General features: G+C 42.0%; 1 protein-coding gene and 1 non-coding gene across 2 annotated transcripts; one reads left to right on the top strand and one right to left on the bottom strand.

Moving 5' to 3' along the window:
* Positions 1-1,435: 1,435 nt before the first annotated feature.
* Snrpd1 (small nuclear ribonucleoprotein D1 polypeptide) lies at positions 1,436-14,869 on the top strand. The gene is made up of 4 exons (XM_034518533.2): positions 1,436-1,595; positions 6,837-6,913; positions 10,264-10,455; positions 14,648-14,869. Exons 1-4 carry the CDS (start codon positions 1,582-1,584, stop codon positions 14,722-14,724), a joined length of 360 nt encoding a protein of 119 aa, XP_034374424.1. The 5' UTR covers positions 1,436-1,581; the 3' UTR covers positions 14,725-14,869.
* LOC117720240 (small nucleolar RNA SNORA17) lies at positions 12,434-12,565 on the bottom strand. Its single transcript, XR_004608272.1, has one exon. It is a non-coding gene; the product is annotated as a small nucleolar RNA SNORA17 (small nucleolar RNA).
* Positions 14,870-21,304: the final 6,435 nt, after the last annotated feature.

Below are 21,304 nucleotides of genomic sequence, written 5' to 3'. Positions count from 1 at the left end.
TACAGAGTACTGGCATTACTGCAGCGGATGTTATGCACAAGGTCTCCTTCCTTATAAATCATAAGGAAGTATTATTAATGCTCATAATGAATAATAATAAATATTATTAATTATTATAAGGAAGTATTATTAATGCTTATAAGGAATTATTATTATTATTATAAGGGAGTATTATTAATGGAGGGAAGTATTTAATTGTTCATGAATATCAGTCAAGGACTGTAGATTTATCTTGACATTACAAAAATTATTTTGAGTGGAAACTATCAAAATTACCCCTGAGTCACCCTGGTTGGCTTCCCAGCATAAAATAGACAAAATCATGAGAGAGTTGTGTGGGAAGCATTATGACCAGACTTGGCCAAAGGATGTACCTGGGTCTGATTAGCTTGAAATAGACAAGGTATAATCTTACTTGGGTGAAATCTCTTTTTAGGGGAAGGAGAAGGTTTGAGATAGAATCTGTGGTACATGCTGGCCCCAAACTTGTACCACCATGCCTAGCTCTGAAATAATTTTCCTCTGTTTTATAACCCACATATCTTCTAACCCAAATCTCAAGGACCTATGTGTTTTCTTGATGCCCAGGCCTATGCTTCTGTTGTAAGTCACCCATAAACTGCACACTGCAATTCTGGACTTGCCTGCCTTTTTCCTTGGTCTCATTGACCTTTGAGAGCAGTTCCCATACATGGGAACAGGGATGTTTTGTGACAAAATCACATTCCTTGAAAGCAGTATTGGATATTGGAGAGCACAGTAAGCAGTTGTATTTCCTTGCTTTCAGACACAATATTCTCCTGAGAGCCATAAATAATAAATTCTAGAATCAAATGACAATAAGCTAATATTATCCAAACTTCTTGTGATAGTGGAAATTATTTGCACTATATTTGTAAGTAGATACAAATATAGATATTGAGTAACTACATTTAACAGTGCGGTTACTGCAAATAAGGAGCTGAATTTTTTGTTTTAACTTTAACTGAAATACCAACATACATTTTTTTTAAGTCGAAGGACTTACTATATATAAAATGAAAGGCTTATTTAAAACTCTGTCCTGAGACTGGTTTTCCTAGTTTTAAGAAGGTGCCCTGTAGCTCTTGGGTTAGTTCAATTCACATCCCCAAAGGAAAACCATTTTGTCCAAAGATCTGATTGGCTTAGCTGAGTTGTCAAGCCAACTAAGGACAACTTGGCAGGCCTGAGTTTCCTGCTTCCAACATGTGGATCCCAAGAATTAAACTCAGATCTTGGAAGGCTTCTCTCAGAACTTCTCTTCCTTTGACGTGTGAAAGTTCCAGGCCTTCACAACTGGTTTTAATAACTTTACAACTGGTCTCGGAATCCTGCAGATGTCCATCAGCCCTCCTGCCCACCAAGGCGCAAAGCACTCCTCCGGTTGCTAGGGGCCGCTGTCGCTCTCCAGGCGGCCGGAAGGCAGCGCGGCTTCCGCGTTCTCGTCGCGCGTCCGCAGGCCTCCGTGCGCTCTTCCGGCCATTCATACCCCTAGTCCCTGGGTCTTTGGAGCTTGAATTCCGTGAACAGTCGGACCAGAAGGGAGGCTACGCCGCTAGGATGAAGCTCGTGAGGTGAGGCGGGTCCCCCCGCCGGGCGAGGGCGGCCGGTAGAGGGTTTGGGCCAGCTTAGGAGGCCGGCCCGCTGTGCTCCCAGAGTGGCGGGAAAGCCGCGTGCGCGCGGCCTGCTAACGGCCTCCGGCGCCCGGGTTCCGCCGCGACCCGCTCGCCGCCCAGAGCCCAGGCGAGAGACCGGCGCGCTCAGACCCCGCCGGTCCTCCAGGAATGGAGGGGCCGAGCTGTCGCTGTCCACCTCGTATCCGGCGGCTTAAACTGAGCAGTGGCCCGTTTTCGTCGCGAGTCGAAACACTCGCACTGACGAGGACTTAGAACTAGCATGGTTTTATCTGCAAATAACGACGCCGATTTGCAAGACATTTTATTAAGTTCCCCTTAGTTTTGGCCAGGTATACGAAATATGTAACTCGTTAATGTAGGCTTCTGACTGAGGAAAGACAAAGTCCCGGGATGGGGCAAAAGGTAACAAATTAATTTCGCCTGGTTGCATAGATGATGTCGGAAGTGGAGCCTATCTGGAAGCTTGTTTGCTGGTTTGATTAATTCCAAACTAACAGGCTTGAGGCCACGCCTGAGGCAGGGTATATAATATCTAAGCCAATTATTAGAGATATTTAGTTTCTTGTTAAGAACTGTTGTAGTTGGCCAGAATACCATTGAATACCTTTTAAAGTAGCTGTACACAATTCACAAGATTTCTTTTAAAACGTTTTTGTTTAACGTTAACGTCGGCATAGATACAGTCTGCTTCAAATTAAAAAATAATCAGTTCAGGAGGAGTTTGTAAAGAAGGCATTTAAGGTTAAAACAATTTTTTTCCACCTGTTCTGGGGATAGCAACCAGAGAGCTTCTGATAATCACTCGAGTTCATTTATATTTGGACTGTAGCATAAGTAGAACGCCTCTACTTGCTCCTTCTTTACTCCCTAATATGAATTTGCTGTAACTTTTATGTTTATCTCACTTAAAGGTTCTATTACGATAACTTGGCCAGCAACCTAGGCAGGTCTCACTCTGCTTCTGCTGTGATTTATCCTGGATCCCATTTTGCATAGTGCAAAGTATAGAAATTTCTTCTCGCAGGAGAATGGTTTTTGCCCTGTGAAAATGGCAGACTGGTTTGCACTTTTGGTGTGGCCTTTGCTTTGGTGTGTGCATTAGTTAATGGGACTGTATTGTCCTTTATCCTGTTGCCACCTTGCCCAAACTTAGGACCTGTGTGTTCTTGGCTACGTTTCTTTTAATCCTCTTGTCATCTGATAAGTTGTAGTTTTTTTTTCTAAGTTAAGGTATTCCTCATTATCCAGTTCTCTTTGGTTTTCTGCGCAAATAGGGAAAATTTGGATGCTAAAAGGACCCCATATACCTTACTGTTGAATCTGCCAGTCTCATGAAGAACAGAATTCACATTCAGGCAATGGTGGCCCATCCCTTGAATGCCTACACTTTCTCTGCATTCGAGGCCAGCGTGCTGTATGGAGGGAGTTCTAGGACAGCCAGGGCTATCCAGAAAACAAACAAGTAAGAATTCACAAAATGAAGGACTCACTGTAAAATAATTTGAAGTTATGTGTTCCTTGGCCTCTTTTTACTTTTATATTGAGATAGGGTCTTACCAAGTTGTGCTACCTGACTTGAAATCACTCTATACCCCAGCTGACATTAGATTTAGAATCATCCTGCCTCTCCCTCCTGAGTGCTGGGATTAAAGGCATGCACTGTCACCAGCCAACATCTCTCTAGATATCTTAAAGGAATTCTTTAGCAGAAAGTTATCTTCACAAAAGGACCCTGTTCTCCCCCACCTCCTTCTTTCTGAGTGTTGGGATTAAGTCTTTGCCACCATGCCTGGCAAAATAATGTTTTTAATGTGGTAGTTGAAAGGTTGAATATGAAGTTATTAGATGATGTTGTAGGATTATCATTCCATGGCCATTTGGCTAAAGTGAAGCATGAGTGATACTGTAGAATTCTTGATGGATTACACTCCTAAATATTAGTAAAGTAAAAGGAGAGAATGTTTTTTACAGTCTTGGCCTGGTCTGGGAAACTTCAATGTAAAGCCAGTGCTCCTGAAGGGTTGTAATAGAATCCATTGGAGAGAAGCTCAGGTTGAGAGCACTAGCTGCTCTTCTACAGGATCTGAGTCACTTCCTAGGACCCACATAGCAGTTGTCAGCTGTCTGTAGCTGTGGTTCAAGGGAATCTGATGTCCTCTTCTGGCGTCTCTCAGCGCTAGGGGCACATACATGTATACATACATGCAAACAGGTAAAGCACTCATACACAGAAAATAAAAATAGATAAATAAAAAAATTAAAGGAAAAAAGCCGGGTGTGTGGTGGTATGCACTTGGAGTTTGTGATCAAGTGAATGGTAGACTGATAGAAAAGGGTGTATGAATAATATATAAGCAATTCAAGAAATGCAGACTTTCTATATTTGTGAACGATTCAAGTCTCAGGCAGATTACTACTACTTGCTTTTTCTCCTTTTTCCTTCTGTGGGATATTCTCCAGAGAAGACTGTTTGAACATGGGTTTAAGCCAGTAGAAAGCCTGTGGCTACGTTGGGTGTTCAGGGTCCCAGTGTAGCACTGAGGCTTTCTCAGGATAAGTTTTTTAAGCACAAAAACCATGTCCTGGGTTGACATACATCAATTAACAAGAAGAGTTAACCAGAAAGACACAGAAAACAAGGTTAATACATTTAGAGGCTTTTCCATAACTGAACTTTGATGAACTAGGCCTTTGTTTTAGTTTTGGTAAATGGTATTGTCTGTGTACAGCCTGAATGGTACTTCTGTCATGGAATCAGTTGTGGTAAGGTCTTGAGGCCTACTAAGGTCTGAGACCCTGTTCTACTCCTTTATAAAGATTTATTTTGTATATGTGAGAGTTTTGTCTGTACACATGTTTGTCTGATGTCTTTGGAGACCAGAAGAAAGTGTTGGATACCCTGGATCGAGAGCTACAGAGAGTTGTGAACTGCCTTTTGGATCCTCTGGAATAAGCAGTTCGTGCTCTCTCAAACATCTCCAGCCTCCCCTCTTTTTTCTTTTTCTCTTTCTTTTCTTTTGAATTAGTTCATTCAGCCCGACTGGTTTCAAAGAGTGACCTTGTGACCTTGAATTTCTGTTCTTCCTGCCCCCACTTCCCAAGTGCTAGGATTATAAGCATACGTTTTTCTTAGCTTTGCTCATTAGAAAATAAATTACTATTTGTGTGTGCTTGTGCGCACAACAGGTGCACAGCTATGTTATAAGACAATTTTGGGGAATTTGTTTTTGTCTTCCACCAGGCTTTCAGGGATTAAAACTTAGGTCCTCAGCCTGTGTAGCAAGTACTTTTAACCATCTTGGTGCTGCTGCTCAGTATTTTAATTAACTAATTGATTTTGGTGGTGGTAACGATTGGTTTTGAGGTGGGGGGGGAGAGAGAGACAGAGACAGAGAGAAAGAAAGAAAACACACGAGTGAGCAAGCCTAGGTTGGCTTGGTGCTCACTGTGTAGACCAGGCTAGCCTTGAATTCACAGAGATCCTCCTGCCTCTGCCTCACTAGAGCTGTATTAAAGGGTGAGCTATTGTGGTTTGGTTTTTAAGGTTATACTTATTAACAGGGTGGAGGGTGCCACATCCCATTAGGAGACAGAGGCAGAGGATCTCTGTAAAGGTCTATAGAGTGAGTTCCAGGACAGCGACATTACACAGAGAAACCCTGTCTCCAAAAAAAAAAAAAAGTTGTATTTATTTATAGCAGGAGGGTTGGCATCACTGTATTTGTGTGTGTGTGCACAAAGATCAAAGGACCCTAGAAGGAGTAGGCTTGGTAGCAAGTGTTTTACCCTCTGTGCATACCTAGTCTTGCTGTGCCTCTTCCCACCCCCCACTACGCCTCCCCCTTTTTTTGCATGGATAGAAAATTGGGAGATTTTTAATTGTTACTGATGAAGGCTTGCATAAATGGGTTCGTAATGGCAGAAAGTTGGAAACATTCACAGTGGGATAATTGTCATTTCCATATAGTGGACTACTATCTAGCTCTTGGAATATTTTTAGGGAATTATCTCCAGTGTAAACTGCTAAATCAGCTCCAAAGGGTTTTATAGGTGCCACTGAAGAATAGCCTACTTTGTTTTGTTGTTTTGTTTTGTTTTTCGAGACAGGGTTTCTCTGTGTAGCCCTGGCTGTCCTGGAACTCACTCTGTAGACCAGGCTGGCCTCAAACTCAGAAATCCGCCTGCCTCTGCCTCCCAAGTGCTGGGATTAAAGGTGTGCGCCACCACCGCCCAGCCAATAGCATACTTTGTGTAAAGTAGAATCTTACTTGTATGCTTATGGGTTAGAATAATATCCCTATTCACCAAGAATGCAGGAAAAGAGGGGTTCTTTATTTCTACCACGTAATCCTATGCTATCAGTTAGAGTTCTTACTTCTCTTTTTGTGGCTTAGAATTAGTCTAGGGTCTTTTGTTTGTTGAAACAGTGTCGCCCGCCATCTCTATGTAGGACAGGCTGGCCTTAAGTTCACAAAGACCCATCTGCCTGTCTTGCATGCACCACTACACCTAATGCTACTCTAGGATCTTCAAATATCTCCATTTAAGGTTATTTTGTAATAGTTTCTTTCTAGTATTTTCTAGTTGGAAGCTCAGGACAGCTATGATTATAGCTCAACATAAATTTACAGCCTCAGGTGTGAGCTGTGCAGATGACATTATCTTGACAAGTAAACATTTGAATGTTCTGCAGCCTGTGGGCTGCGGGTTGGACAAGTTTTCATCCAGTGCGGTCCCATGAAGCCAAAAAGACGGGTGCCTGTGGCAGACAGTCGGGTGTCAATGACAGTTTATGACGTCATAGCTCAGAAAAGCACTGTGTATAGTATTATGAAGAGCTGTTTTTAAGATGTGTTTATGTGTGGATGTTTTATCTGCATGTATGTACGTGCATCACAAATTTGCCTGGTGCCTATGAAGGTCAGAATAGGACTCCAGATCCTCTGGAGCAAAGATAACAGATGGTTGTGAGTTTTCATGTGAGTTCTGGGACTCACACTAGGTCCTCTGCAAGAGAGAGGGGTGCTCTCAGCTGCTGAGCTGGCTATGCAGACCCCGATGAACTGGTGTAGTAGCATTTACAGATTCGGATCTCTAGCAGTTTTACTCTACAGACTTCACAAAAAGACTTCTAAATGTTAAGATAAAAAAATCAGGACTTTATTTCTGTTTTTATAGATTTTTGATGAAATTGAGTCATGAAACTGTAACCATTGAATTGAAGAATGGAACACAAGTCCATGGAACAATCACAGGTAAGAAGGGCGGACTGTTTCTGTAACTTTTTTTCAATTTTTTATTTATTTATTTTTTAAAGATTTATTTATTTATTATTTATACAGCATTCTGCCTACATGCATGCCCGCAGGCCAGAAGAGGGCATCAGATCCCATTACAGATGGTTGTGAGCCACCATGTGGTTGCTGGGAATTGAACTCAGGACCTCTGGAAGAGCAGCCAGTGTTCTTAACCCCTGAGCCATCTCTCTGGCCTCCCTCTGTAATTTTTTCTGTTTGTTTGTTTAAGGTTTTTCTCTCACGGTTTGCCCACTGAAGGAGTTTTCTGTTTTGTTTGTTTTTTTTTGTTGTTGTTGTTGTTGTTGTTGTTGTTTAATGAGCATTGTTGTAGTACAGGTCCTCATTATCTTTGTCTGAATTAATGAATGGACCTTAATTAAGCCTCATCTTTTTTTTAAAAAAATGTATGTACATTAATGTTTTGCCTGCGTGTATGCCTGTGTGAGATATCAGATCCCTGGAACCCAGGTCCTTTGGAAGAACAGTGCTTTTACCTGCTGAGCCGTCTCTCCAGCCCCATTCATCTACATTCTTGCACTACAACCAAACCAAATTGCTAGGTGCTGCTTCTGTTTCCTTACCTTTTATACCTTTGCTTGCGTGTGTTCTTCTGCATAGAATATTGCTTCTTCTAAAACACATCTAGGACTTGCACTTTTATTACTTTTGTGTTTCACGTTTGACTGTAAGTTGTTATTGGCCTATGTTAATTATATATGACTTTTTACTATGGTATTTTCGTGCATATGTACTGTATTTTTATCATTGTTCATCCTTCATTATCCTCTCCTGTTCATCTCCTAAGACTTTTTTTTTAAAGTGGTTACCAAAGGGGGAAAAACAGTATCGTAACATGTGTTTCTATTCTCTACAATGCTGAACTTGTAGGTGTGTAAGTTTTTTAATAGGTAGGTCCAGTGTTTTAGTAAACCGGGAGAAAATGGGATGGCATTTGTGACTTTTCCAGTTTTCAGTACTAATTGTGAATGGAACTTGCCTATGTATGTTTTTAGATATGCCCAGTCTCCATGTCTAAGGATGTATACTTGTTGCCCTGGTTAAAGTTCCTTGAGTAGGGATTTGATCTGTTCCCTGTGAACAGCATTGGGAAAGATTTTGTCGTCTCCCTCTTCATCTTTTTTTAGATGCCGGATTTATGTATCTGTTCCAGAACTGGCCTCAAACTCAGTATGTATATTTGAAATTGGCCTTCTAGTTTTGTGCCTCTAGCTCCTGGCTGCTGGTGTTATAGACTTGCACCGCCACACCTCTTTCTTTATTTAGTAACGGGGATTGAAGCCAGTGTTTCATGTATACTAAGGAAGTACTCTACCAGCTGAGCTATATTCCCAAACCCCAGAGTAGTGTGTTTGCACCCCCCCTTTTTTTGTCAAAATCTAACGATGAGAATTGTAATACAATAACAAAGCAAAAACAAAAAATACAAAAAACCTAACACAAATTTCTGTATCTTATATGAACATATACACATATAAGCATATGGATGAGATATGGAATGTATTAAGGCTATTTAGGAAAGAAGAGAACTTCCTTCTTTGGAAAAAAAAGAGGAAAGCATTTGTTGTTGGGTATTTGTCATGTTTGGGGTTTTTTTGTTGTTGTTGTTTTGTTTTGTTTTTGTTTTTTTGAGACAGATTTTCAGTATAGCTGTCTGTCCTGGAACTTGGTCTGTAGAACAGGCTGGCCTTGAACTCACTAAGATTGGCCTGACTGTGCTAGAATTAAAGGTGTGTTCCACCCCTGCCCAGCAAAGAAAGGATTTGTAATAGTGAATTTTTGGAGAAAAAAAAAACAGTAAGATTAGCCTGGCATTGTGGCTCATGCTTATAATACTAACACTTAGGAGGCTAGGACAGAACCAGTAGTTGGAGGCAACTCTGGGCTTCATAGTGACAGCCTGTCTAACAGAACAAAAACAAATACACAAACAAGCTCAGTTAAGGGCTGGGTTACAAGGTGACTAGCATGCTTGAGGTCCTGGATTCAGTCCATAGCACCACAAAAAAAAAAAAAAAAAAAAAAATTCTTCACATTTAAAAAGACATAATAAGGACCCAGACAAATGACCTAGTTGGTAAAGACTTATTGTACAAGCTTGAGGACCTGAGTTCAGATCCCCAGCTCCCCAAAAAGCTGGATACTTCCTGTTCCTTTAATTCCAATTCTGTGAGAGACTGTCTCAGAAAACAAGGTAGAGGGTGTGCCAGCTCAGCCCTGTGGGAAAAGGCATCTGCTGCCAAGCCTGACAACTGAATTCATGCCTCAGGATCTACATAGAAGAAAGAGAACTAATTCTTGTGAGTTGTCCTGATCTCTAGACATGCACCATAGCACATAGGTACCTGCCTTCCCACATAACCATACTCATACAAATAAATTTTGAAAAGATTCTGTTTTTAACTCCGTATGTATATGAGTGCAGGTACCTTTGGAGGCCAGAGGCACTCGGTCTCTCTGGAGCTGGAGTTACAGGCAATTAGTTATGAGCCTCCTGATATGGGTACTGGGAACCAAACTTGGTTCTCTGTAAGAGCCTTGCATACTTACCATTGATCCATGGCTCTAGCCCCTAAAAATTACTTGAAGTAAATAAATAGGCATGTTAAACTGAGTATGATGCTGAGTATTTGTAGAGCAAACACTTGAGAGACTTGGGCAGGAGAATCACAAGTCTGAGGTCAGCTTGGGGTACATAGACTTTGTCTTAGGAAAGTGGGGGAGGAGTTCTAGTGGTAAGGAAAAATACCTGTGATAGGGGGAAAAAAAGACCATAGATCTTTAAGAAGAAAGACCTGTGATGTGATAGAACATTGGGTAAAAAGTTATGGGAACAATGGGAGAATTTTACCACAGACACTATCTAGTCCTGGGACAAGAATTCAGTTCTGAAGGTAGTGGACTAATGGTTCCTTCATAGCTTGCTGTGTTCAATTTCTTTGTCTAGCAGATAGGTTCCTTGTTGTCCAGGCTTTCCTTGAACACATGCATTCCTCATGCCTCAGCCTCTTGGATGCTGAGATTACAGGAGTCATTTAGCCACACCACCAGTGCATTCAATTCTGTAAGTGCTCTCAGCTCTGTACAGAGGTATTGTGGCTAGGAAAAGTCTTTAAGAAGGAAAAATTGCTGATATATATTGACATTTTCCCCCAGTGTGTATGTACCAAGTTGTCACAGAAATTTGACCTGTAACATAGTAGAAAGAACTCTTTACAGTACGGTCTCAACTCTCGGCAAGATAGATCGCCTCCTTTCCATGCTGGTGACTGTCTCGCTTCCCCCTGTAGGTGTAGATGTCAGCATGAATACGCACCTCAAGGCTGTGAAGATGACCCTGAAGAACAGAGAGCCTGTGCAGCTGGAGACATTGAGCATTCGGGGCAATAACATTCGGTACTTTATTCTACCAGACAGCTTACCTCTAGATACACTGCTTGTGGATGTTGAACCTAAGGTGAAATCCAAGAAAAGAGAAGCTGGTAAGTGTGCAGGTGTTTTATGTAGAATGTATTGAATCTTAACTCACTGTTCAGAATACATTTGTGAACAACAAGGGTGAAGTTGTTGCTCAGAACGTCTGTCTTAGTACATGCGTTCCTCAGAGCTGGTGCTAGCTGTGAAGAGCTGAAGAGCCTCTCCAGTCCTCGCTTGCTGGTCTTTTCTTCCATGCAGTCTAGACTTGGAGGCTGGCTGCATCGCTTCTCTGTCCTCTCCCTCTACCACTTGCTTGTTTAGATACCTGATACATTCTTTCATTGTCAATTTTCTTGCCCATACAACTAAGATAACTTTAAGTTTGGTGATGTTCTTCCTGGCCTTTTAACTGATTATTTTCTTCTCTCTTCTTTCTCTCTCCCTCCCTCCCGCCCTCCTCCTCCTCCTTCTTTCTCCCCCTCCCCCTACTCTGCATTTTTATTCTGTCTTCTGGGAAAGTAGTCTTACCTTTCTTCTCTGAGTCAACACATAACTTTATTTTTAGGCCTCCTTTGATTTTTTTTTTCTTAAGATCCTGTTATTTTGTTGCTGATAGAATTCTATTTTTGATAGAATATTAATTGTAGGTTTCCCTTTTGGGCAGTGTGTGTGCGCATGCACATACACAGTTTCTTTGGCTTTCCTAGAACTCACTCTGTAGACCAGGCTAGCCTTGAACTCGAGATCTGCCTGGAATTAAAGGCACATGCCACTATACACCATGTCAGTTTTGTTTGTTAGTTTAACTTTTTATGGGATCTTTGTGAATTTCACATCATGCACCATTCATCTCCCCCTCTCTTCGTACTTGCCCTCCACCCTTGCAACCTCCTTCTCAACAGAGGGAAAAAAATCTTACTGTGGAAGCTGTAGAGCAGTGTGTCCCACAGTTACTCTTTGTCCATACTTCTTTGCTTACAAATACTCGTTGCAATGAGTCAAGTACAAGGCCTGCTGCAAGGTCTCTGGCTTCTGTTATGCTATTCATACTGGAACCTCACTGGGACTCCTATAAGATATCCTGTTGTTGCCCTGTGTCATAGAGATCCTATAGTTTTTCATCTGTAGGACTGGCCCCTTCAGCACTCCCAACAGTTCATGGGAGTTGTTGGGATGAACCAGTTCAGAGCCCTGGTCCTGAGATGTATCTGAGCTGGTCAGCCTGCTGCCTCTCCCATGGGTCAGGCTTTCCTGAGTACAGCAGCAGGTAAGGGGCACAGCCAGCTCTCATGACCTCAGGGCTAGGTCTCCTGGATGTTGCAGGTGGTAAGGGGTGAATGGTGAGGTGTGGTAGGGCCAGGTCTCCCACATTTGTGTCCTCGGCTGGCTCACTGAAACTCCCACAATGTGAAGGCAGCTTTGAGACAGAAGAGTGGGGTCAGCTCTCCTACTCTCATGCCCCTAGGGCCAGCTCTCCCCAGATACCCAGGTGAGGGGTAGGGCCAGTTCTACATAGCCCTCAGAGAGCAGTAGTCCCCCTGGTGGCAGCCCAGATAAGGTTTGTTCACCTGACCTTTGAAGGTAATAGACCTTGCTGTTGCAGGGCCACAGACCCAGATGTAGTCCAAGTGGCAGCATAGGTGGCATCGCTGGCTACTCATATCAGGCTGTTCCTCTGAGTCTCCAGTTGTGCCCACATTCTAGTCCTCTTTCTCTTCTATTTCTCCACCACTTAGTGACCTTCCCCACAGGGTTTCTGAGTGTCTGGGGTCGTCTCAGAAGTGGTCTCTGAAGTACCATGTCTCTTTCATGCATTATGGCTCTTGGCATGGGTCACCTTGGGCATGTATGGTCTACTCCCCAAGGCCTGCCCAGCAGCAGACTGGTGGTGATCTCAGGCTAGCTGCCTGACAGGGCTCCATGGTGCTTGTCTTGCCCGGACTCACTCATCAACCAGTCAGTCTGTCTCGGGCTCACACTCACACAGGCCCATGGTGCCAAGCAGGGTTCTTCTGGCCTCTGGCTTGTACTTCATCCTGGGAGCCTGTTCCCACTACTAATCATTCTGATGTTCACAGGTCAGAACACTGAGTGTAGACATAGCCTCTCTCCTCTCTGCTACCTACTGACACACGTGTGACATAGTAGCCACACCTGCAACACCTCTAGAGCTTTATTTTTTAAAGTTTATTTATTCTTTGAAAATTTCATATTTATTCATTGAACCTTTCTCTTCTTCCTGTATATCCCAACTTCATGTCTGATTGTATGTGTATTGGTGTAGGGCTGTTGTCCCAGGGCCAAATCCCTGAAGCAAAAAACTCTCCTGATTTTTTCTTTGAGAAGTTTTTAGTATGTTGACAATGTTAGCTTTCTCTCACTCATTCATTCATTTTATCCTGAGTTAAGTTCTCATGTAGCCAAGCTGGTCTCAAATAAGCTGTGTACCCAAGAGTAACTTTGAACTTACTCTACTACTTCTGCCTCTACTTCCAAGTGAGAATTACAGTCGTTTTGCCTTCCTGTTCTATGTGGTGCTAGTGACCAAAGCTGTCTTCAGACACACCAGAAGAGGGCATCTGACCCATTACAGATGGCTGTGAGCCACCATGTGTTTGCTGGCAGTTGAACTCAGGACCTCTAGAACAGCAGTCAGTTCTTTTAACCACTGAGCCATCTCTCTGGTCCCCACTATTTAGTTTTATAAAGACAATTAAAGAGGACATTCTGGGGAAAGAGGCTGGACTTCTTACCTATTGGGTCTTTGCCAAGAAATGGCTCAGAGAGTAAAATTACTTGCTGTGGAAACCTCATGACCTGAGTTTGATCCCCAAACCAGCAGTGGAAAGAGAAGCCAACTCCCAAACGTTATACTCTGGCATCCTCTCAAGTGTACACACACATCATATCACACACATATGTGATAGTAAAACAATTTATTGAAAACCAACATCAGAGGATTGAACGGAGGATCTTACACATACAAGATGAACTGTCTACTACTTAGCTACATTCTCATCATATTGCTGTTTTTATTTTTACTTTTACATTATGTTGTGGGGGGGGTGGAGGAGAGAATGTGTCAGTCTATGAGGATTTTTCATGTTGAAACCACAGTTCACAACAGTTCAGTGTCTGCTTTGGGAGACCTTACGTTGTCAGCCAGCAACATAAGAGTAGGGCAAGAGAACAGGGCCGTTGTTTCTAGATGTCTAGCGTGTTGACTTTGAGTCTTCCAGCCAGAAATGCACTTGTCTTGTAGCCCACTGGAATTGTGAAAACAGTACAAATGCTTTGGGGGGGTCCCCCCCAGTTTAAAAAGAAAGGCAATTATAATTCATAGCTTGAAAAAACACTGATTTAACCCTTTAAGTCCTGCATTGTGCGCTGTTTTTCTAAATTTCAAGCCTTTCTGTGTCAGTGTTGGATTCCTTCTACTTTTTCTTTCCTATCTACTCTGTAAAGGAAATAATGGCAAGCTTTGCAAGATGAGGCCGACTGTCAGTCTAACTGATCTCCACAAATAATGTCAGCCATTTTTTGTGTTTTTTTTTGTTTTGTTTTGTTTTTTTGTCTCTGTCTTGTATCATCTTATCTTACTCTTTGTATCTAAGATCCTAGTTTCTTTAGAAAGCTATTCTTCCTTTACTAAATGCACACCTTCAATTCCAATGTTTGAGAGGCAGAGACAGGTGGGTCTCTGTAACTTTGAAGCCAGCCTGGTCTACGAAATAAGGTCTAGGAAGGAAGGGCTAGAAAAGAACAAGCCTTAAAATGAGTAAACGTATGGCTTTACCAGGGTGTGGATACCATAGCTCAGTGGCAAACCACTGCATGATGGGTTTGATTCTGACCATGGGGTGGGGTGTTACACACACCTCAGTTTGACTGCATCAAGCAAGTACACTGCTTTCTTGCCTTTGCTTTTTTTTTCCCCCCCATGATGACCAGCTAGAGATATGGCTGTGTGTTGAAGGTTAAGCCACAATTGAGCCAAATAACTTTTTAATCTCTGATTTGGGCTCACTCTTGGCTTTTATTCAAGTAAGCAGAAATCTGACACAGGGTGTGAATTTGTCTCCTTGCTTTTTACGTGATGGTGGTGGTGGTCATATTTGAGAAAAACTGAGTTATTTCTTTACTATAGTTGCTAATTTAAGAGGTATAGGTGGGAAAGGGCTCAGGGGTAAGCCTGTGTGGCAGCGGGGACTGCGCTGTTGAAGAGAATTTCACCTGCTTTGTTTTACTTTTCCCCAGTTGCAGGAAGAGGCCGAGGCCGGGGTAGAGGAAGAGGACGTGGTCGCGGCAGAGGAAGAGGGGGTCCTAGGCGATAATGTCTCTCAAGATTACTGTTTCAAAATGATAAGGAATTTGGGGATATTTTTTGTACATGTTTTATTTGTTTGTCAGTTTTTAATAAACATAAGCGTAGGGACAGAGTTGTCTGCTTATCAGATTAAAGTTTTAGTGTCTCCTGGATTCACACAGTGTATTCAATTCTGGGAGCTGGTCGCATGAAGTGCATAAGTACTGAGTATGGGTTTCATTCCTCTGAGTCCATTATTTGGGCCCCTTTTGAGATGAGATAAACTCTTGGTATTTCAGTAGAGTTCTTGTGGGATGAGGTCTAAAACTCATCCTCTTCAGTCTTAGTCCGTGGTAAAAGCAAAAAAAAAAAATAAATAAACGATTTTGTCTGGCGGTGGTGGTGGTGCATGTCTTTACTCCCAAGCACTCAGGAGGCAGAGGGACTTGATCTCTTGAATTCAAGGACAGCCTGGTCTACCCAGTCAGTTCCAGGACAGGTCAGGGCTACAAAGAGAAACCCTGTGTTAGAAAAAAAACAAAACAAAACAAATACTGATTTTGTTAATGTGTTTTTTGAAGAGGAAGTTATCAATAGAATACAGCCTTGCCTGTCCTGAAACTCACTATGTAGGCGGGGCTGGTCTCTTTAGTCACAAGGATCTGCCTGTTTCTGCCACCGAAGTGATGGAGTTAGTATGTATCCCGTGCCAGGCCTCATAAGGAGACTTAATAAAAGAGAAAAACCTGTTTTGATAGCAAAATAATTCTTATAGGTAATAAGAATTTTTAGGTTTTTGTTGGCTCCTTTTTTAAAAAAAGATTTATTATTTTTACTTATGTGCATATGTCTGGGTGTGTACGTGTGAGTACAGGTGCCTAGGGAGCTATTTACATAAATACATACATAATGAGTTCTCTGCCTAGATGGTAGTGAGATGCCTTGTGATTGCTGGGAGTAGAATGTTAGGACCCCTGCAGCTAAATGTTCTTGTCTGCTGAGCCACCTGTGCAGCCCTGGCCTTGAGTTCTCTGTGTAACCAAAACTGATTTGAACTCCAGCTACTCAGGCATCCATCCATCTCTCATGAATTGGGATTACAAGTTTGAGTTACCACACTCATTTTAAAAGTTATCTTAGGTGGTTAAATGTAGAGGAAGATACACCTCAGCATATATGTTTTTATAGTGCTTGTTACCAATTATCTGTTAGGGGAAGCCATTTTGAAGATATTAGAGCCTTAATCTGTATTTTTTATTACTTTTGATATGGTTTTTTTTTTTTTTTTTTCTGGGAGCTAGAGAGGTGGTTGTATTTGTAAAAAGTACTTGCTGCATAAACAAGGATCTGAATTCAGTCCCAAGAATTCAAAAAAGCCAAGTATGAGTCAGCTGTGGTGGTGTGCACCTTTAGTATCAGCACTGGAGGAAACAGATTTCTGTGAGTTCAAGGCCAGCCTGATCTAAGTTTCAAGCCAGCGCTTGGGGTTTAGAGACAAGTGGATCCCTGAGACTTTCCAACTGGCCTAATCTAATCTGAGTTTTGGAAAACAAGGTGGATAGTGCCTAAGTAACACCCAAGATTGAGTCTTCACATATTATGCACACATACATAGAATAGTTCTGCAAGGATCATTAGTTTTTAGTGGGGGTGGGGTGGGGGGGCTGGGGCTGGAGAGATGGCTTAGCAGTACAGGTTCTTCTAGAAGATGGAGTTCATTCCTAACACCCACATGGCTTTTCACAACTGTCTGTAACCTCAGTTCCAGGGGTTCCAGCACCCTCACCTGGTCTCTGAGCATCGCGAGCTCAGTGGTATACAGGCATGACTACATTGAAAACACCCATGCTAGTGAGATATCTCAGTATGTAATCGGTGCTTGCCACTGAGCCTGACAACCTGAGCTTGAGCCTTGGAATCTGCTTGGTAGAAGGTGAGAGCAATTTCTACAGGTTGGGCTTTGAACTCCACGAGTACATTTGTGTAGCATGTGCATGCTTGTGCACATATACACACAAACACATGCACACAAAATAACCTTTACAGTGTATAATGAAGAACCAGTGAGATGGTTTAGTGGGTGTGATGGTTTGTATGTTGTTGGCTCAGGGAGTGGCACTATTAGGAGGTGTGGCCCTGTTGGAGTAGGTGCATCACTGCGGGCTTGGGATCAAGACTCATCCTAGCTGCCTGGAAGCCACTCTTCTTTCAGCAGCCTTCAGATGTAGATGTAGAACTCTCAGCTCCTCTACCATGCCTGCCTGGATGCTGCCCTGCTCTCACCTTGATTATGGACTGAACCTATAAGCCAGCCCCAATTAAATGTTGTCCTTATAAGAGTTGCCTTGGTTATGGTGTCTGTTCTCAGCAGTAAAACTAATACAGTAGTTAAAGTCTGCAAGGCTGATGACCTAAGTTTAATCCCCAGATGCCACGTAGAAAGGTGAGGTGACTTAATTCCTGGGCTGGGAAGCTCTCTGACTTTCACAGGCATGCTATGAATAGGCACATTGACTTTTGCCTTTCTCCTCTCTGAAATATAAAGTAACCACTGTGAGAGCATCATACAAATCTCAAGACTGAAGAGATCATGTGAGAGACAAATTTGTTGGGTAATCCTAGCCCTTACCATCAGTTTGAGCCCTGTCAAAATAGTCTTAACAGTGTGTTAGCTAATTAGGTAAATTCAAGTACTTATTTACACAATTAACATGCTTATTTTACTGTTTATAACGGGTTAAAATTATACATCTGACCATGGTCATACGGCTTTATCAAAATTGATCCAACAAAATGTATGAGATAATGACTTAATACTTTATATAGATACTCTTGTTTTAGATTTATGTGTTTTGTTGAAGTGTATTTGTATACATGTATAACATGTGCCTAGTGTTGGAGGTCAGAAGAGAGTGTCAAATCTGAAATAAGTGAGTTGTGCATATGGGTGCTGAGAACTAAGCCCCAGTCTTCTTCAAAAACAAATGCTTTTAACCAATAAACCTCTCTCCAGCTTGTTTTTCCAGCTAGGAACTCATAGTTCAGACTGACTAATTTGTCTCAACTTCCTGAAGTAAGATTTAAGCATGTACTATTGAGATGTGATTTTTTTTTTTTTTTTTTTATAATAGCAAAGTGTGTGCTATTATGTTCCCATGGATTCCACATTAGGGAATTCAACTGAAGGTCAAAGAGTTGTTCTAGAGAGACTGCCAAACGGGCATTTTGGTACTCCTACAGTGGACCCACATTTGGGACCCAGCACTGTCATTGGGTGACTCACAACTGTCTGTAAATTTAGCTTGAAGGGATATGATGCTCTCTTCTGCTTTCAAGCACTCACACACACAAGTTTTTAGTGTCACGTGGTGGCACAGATCTGTGTTCCCAGCACTCAAGAGGCAGAGATGGGAGTCCAAGGCCATCCACTACATGGAAAGTTCAAAGCCAGGCTAGTTTACATGAGACCTTGGCTCATATTGAAATATGTATTGTATTATGCATGATGAGCAGACTAGGTAGCTCAGCGGCAAATGAAAGGCTTAATACAAAGATCAGCACCAAAAGTACATGAGAGAATGTGGCTAGGTTGTATGTAAATATTCACAGATCTTAATATCTGTAACTGGTTCTAGGAGCCAGTTCAAAGGTCAACTGTTAAAATTCAACCAACAATATAAAAAACCCATGTACATTTCACCCCATCTTTTTGTTTTATTTTTGCCACAGACCATTACTGTATAGCTCAGGCTGCCTCTGAAACAACTACCCTACCTTACTGCATACTGAGTTACAGAAATATGCAACCATGCCCAGGTTTCATATCTTTCTAAATTAAGACACCAGGGGAAGCTGGAAATGTAATTAAATGGCAAAGCACTTGCCTGGAGTAGGCAAACTGCTGGCTTCAACAAGAAGCAGCTAATGGGGTTCTAAAGATGCATTTTATTTATGCAAGTATAGTGTCAGACAAATCAGAAGAGGGAATCAGACCTGATGTGGTTGCTAGGAATTGAACTCAGGACCTCGGGAAGAGCAGTCAGTGTTCTTAACCACTGAGCAATCTCTCTAGCCCTGTTGTCAAGATCTTTTTTTTTTATGCATTTTCTCTTGAAAATTTTAGTGTCAGTCTTGGTCCATGCCTTTAAGCCTAATAATACTCGGGAGGCAGAGGCAGAGGCAGAGGCAGGTGCATCTCTGAGTTTGAGGCCAGCCTGTTCAATAGCAAGTTTCAGGACAACCAGGGCTGCACAGAGAAAACCAAAAAGTTTTAATGTCTGGGAAGCTGGCATGCTCTACAGACAGTTTGAGAGGAACACACTACAGTGGGCACGCGATGAGCTCGTTCTACTAGAGTTCATTTTATTTTGTTTTGTTGGTTGCGGTGTTTCTGTTTGAGACAGGATTTCTCTGCGTAGCCCTAACTGTCCTGGAGCTCAGGGGGATCCTCCTGCCTCAGTGTCCCAAGTGCTGGGCTTTAAGGTGTGCACTACCACACCCAGGTGTAAAAACATTTAAAATGTGTGAAGAAAAAGTTTTAATTGGCCTACGCTCTGCAGCATAACAGAAAATGGACTGGATTTTTAACTCCAATCTCTTGCCCTAGTCCACAAAGAGGCATGTAATTTTGCTTCATTTTGTGCACATCTACCTAAATCTCAAGGTTTTTTTTTTTTTTTATTGTAAAATATGTGCATTTGTGTGTGTGTATTCATGTGGAGGGGCGCTTATGGGGAGGCCGTGTGAGTGCTGCTGGAGTTTGCTTCAGTCTCCACTGTGTCCTTGAGCTAAAGAACACAGGACAGATCTATCTATACTTAGTGGCCACTGGGTTACAAACCAAAGTACAAAAGAAGTGTCTCTAAGTAGACCATGTAAAGGACAGTACACAAAAGTGGCACTTTGTAGGCCTCAGTTGGGAAGGTGCAAGTCAGGTGACAGATTCCACTGCTCTGTGCAAATCCGTGTGACTGTAAGTATCTATTTCAGGGTTACAAATTTTAGCAAGCAGATAACTTACAGACACTGTGAATAATTAACACTCACCCCAGTTAACATATTTTGATAGGATTATATCTAAATAACTGGGTATGGCTGCCATCTGCCTATAATTCTAGCACCCAGGGAAGCTGAAGTATTGAAAGGCTACTCTGAGCAAAGCACAGCAAGACCCTGTCTCTGAAGCAAAATGTTCAATTGGACATTCTAAGTGATGGATGTATAGCTTAGTGGTAAAGCATTTGCCAGGCATATACAAGCCCCTGGTCCAACCCAAACAGTACCAAGAAAAACAAAAAAAACAAAACAAAACAAAAAAACAAAACAAAACAAAAAAAAAAAACAGAAACTGTTGTACTGGCTGATTTTGTGTGTCAACTTGACACAAGCTAGATTCATCAGAGAGGAAGGACTCTCAGTTGAGGAAATGCCTCCATGAGATCCAGCTGTAAGGCATTTTCTCAATGATCAATAGGGAAGGGCCCAGTCCATTGTTAATGGTGCCATCCCAGGTCAGTTGTCCTGGATTCCATTAGAAAGGTTGAGGAAGCCAGGGGAAGGAAGCCAGTAAGCACCACCCCTCCATGGCTTCTACATCAGCTCTTGCCTCCAAGATCCTTCCCTGTTTGAGTTCCTGTCCTGACTTCCTTCAATAATGAACAGCAACATGGAAGTGTAAGCTAAATAAATCATTTCCTCCCCAACTTGTTTTTTGATCATGATGTTTCATTGAAGCAATAGAAACCCAAACTAAGACAACTGTATAGAAAGTTGTCAATTGCAAAATTCAAGTGGCAACACAAACCTGTAATTACAGCACAAGAGAGCTGAGGGAGTATGATTGCTGCAAATGGGAAGCTAGCCTGGCTTACATACTTGACCTGTAGATACATCTATGGGATGAGGTGAGACATTTTTAGAGCTGTGCTTGCAAACTTCACTACAGAGAATACAAGTACTCTTGCTCCAGCGACGTCGTCTCTAACAGTTCCATTGGTATTGATAAAATTTCTTCTCAGGAGACATAAGTCACATCTACCCCTTTCCTTTTCATGAGGTAACAGCTTAGTTGAGTCGGTGCCATAAAGGCATCCTGCCCTTTAGTGTATTTTTGGATCAGGTCCTTTTTTTGTTGTTCATTTTTGTTTTGTTTTTCAAGACAGGGTTTCTCTATAGCCCTGGCTGTCCTAAAATTTACTGTGTAGACTAGGGTGGCCTCTAACTCAAAGATGTACCTGCCTCTACCTCCCAAGTGCTGAGATTAAAGGTGTGTGCCACCACTGCCCAGTGGATCAGGTCTTTCTTTAATATCTCATCACTTTCAGCACAAGCCTTGACTTCAACATTAAATTGTCTGATGCTCCTTTTCTCCTCAAACTATAAAGGTTGTATTGATTTTTTTTTTTTTTTACCCTCTTGCTCTTTTTCACTGTATACCTAAATAAAAGTGAATTCTGGTAACTATGTGATAGAATCAACATTAAGCCATCTTGAAATCTCCTCAGCCAAAGAAATTAGTTCATTACTTTAAATTTAGCCTCAGGCCAATTCTTAGAACAAAGGAAGAAAGCAGCCACATTCTTTGTCAATATATTGCAAGAATAGTTTCT

The sequence above is a fragment of the Arvicanthis niloticus genome, chromosome 14 (assembly GCF_011762505.2).
Source record: "Arvicanthis niloticus isolate mArvNil1 chromosome 14, mArvNil1.pat.X, whole genome shotgun sequence".
Lineage (NCBI taxonomy): Eukaryota > Metazoa > Chordata > Mammalia > Rodentia > Muridae > Arvicanthis > Arvicanthis niloticus.
Note: the sequence above shows the minus strand (reverse complement) of the source record. Positions and strands in the feature narration are given on the sequence as shown.

Excerpts from the sequence above, each read along its gene's own strand:
- Snrpd1 (XM_034518533.2), top strand. Across the intron at positions 6,914-10,263 it reads AGTCCATGGAACAATCACAG|GTGTAGATGTCAGCATGAAT; the intron begins GTAAGAAGGGCG and ends TTCCCCCTGTAG. Across the intron at positions 10,456-14,647 it reads ATCCAAGAAAAGAGAAGCTG|TTGCAGGAAGAGGCCGAGGC; the intron begins GTAAGTGTGCAG and ends ACTTTTCCCCAG.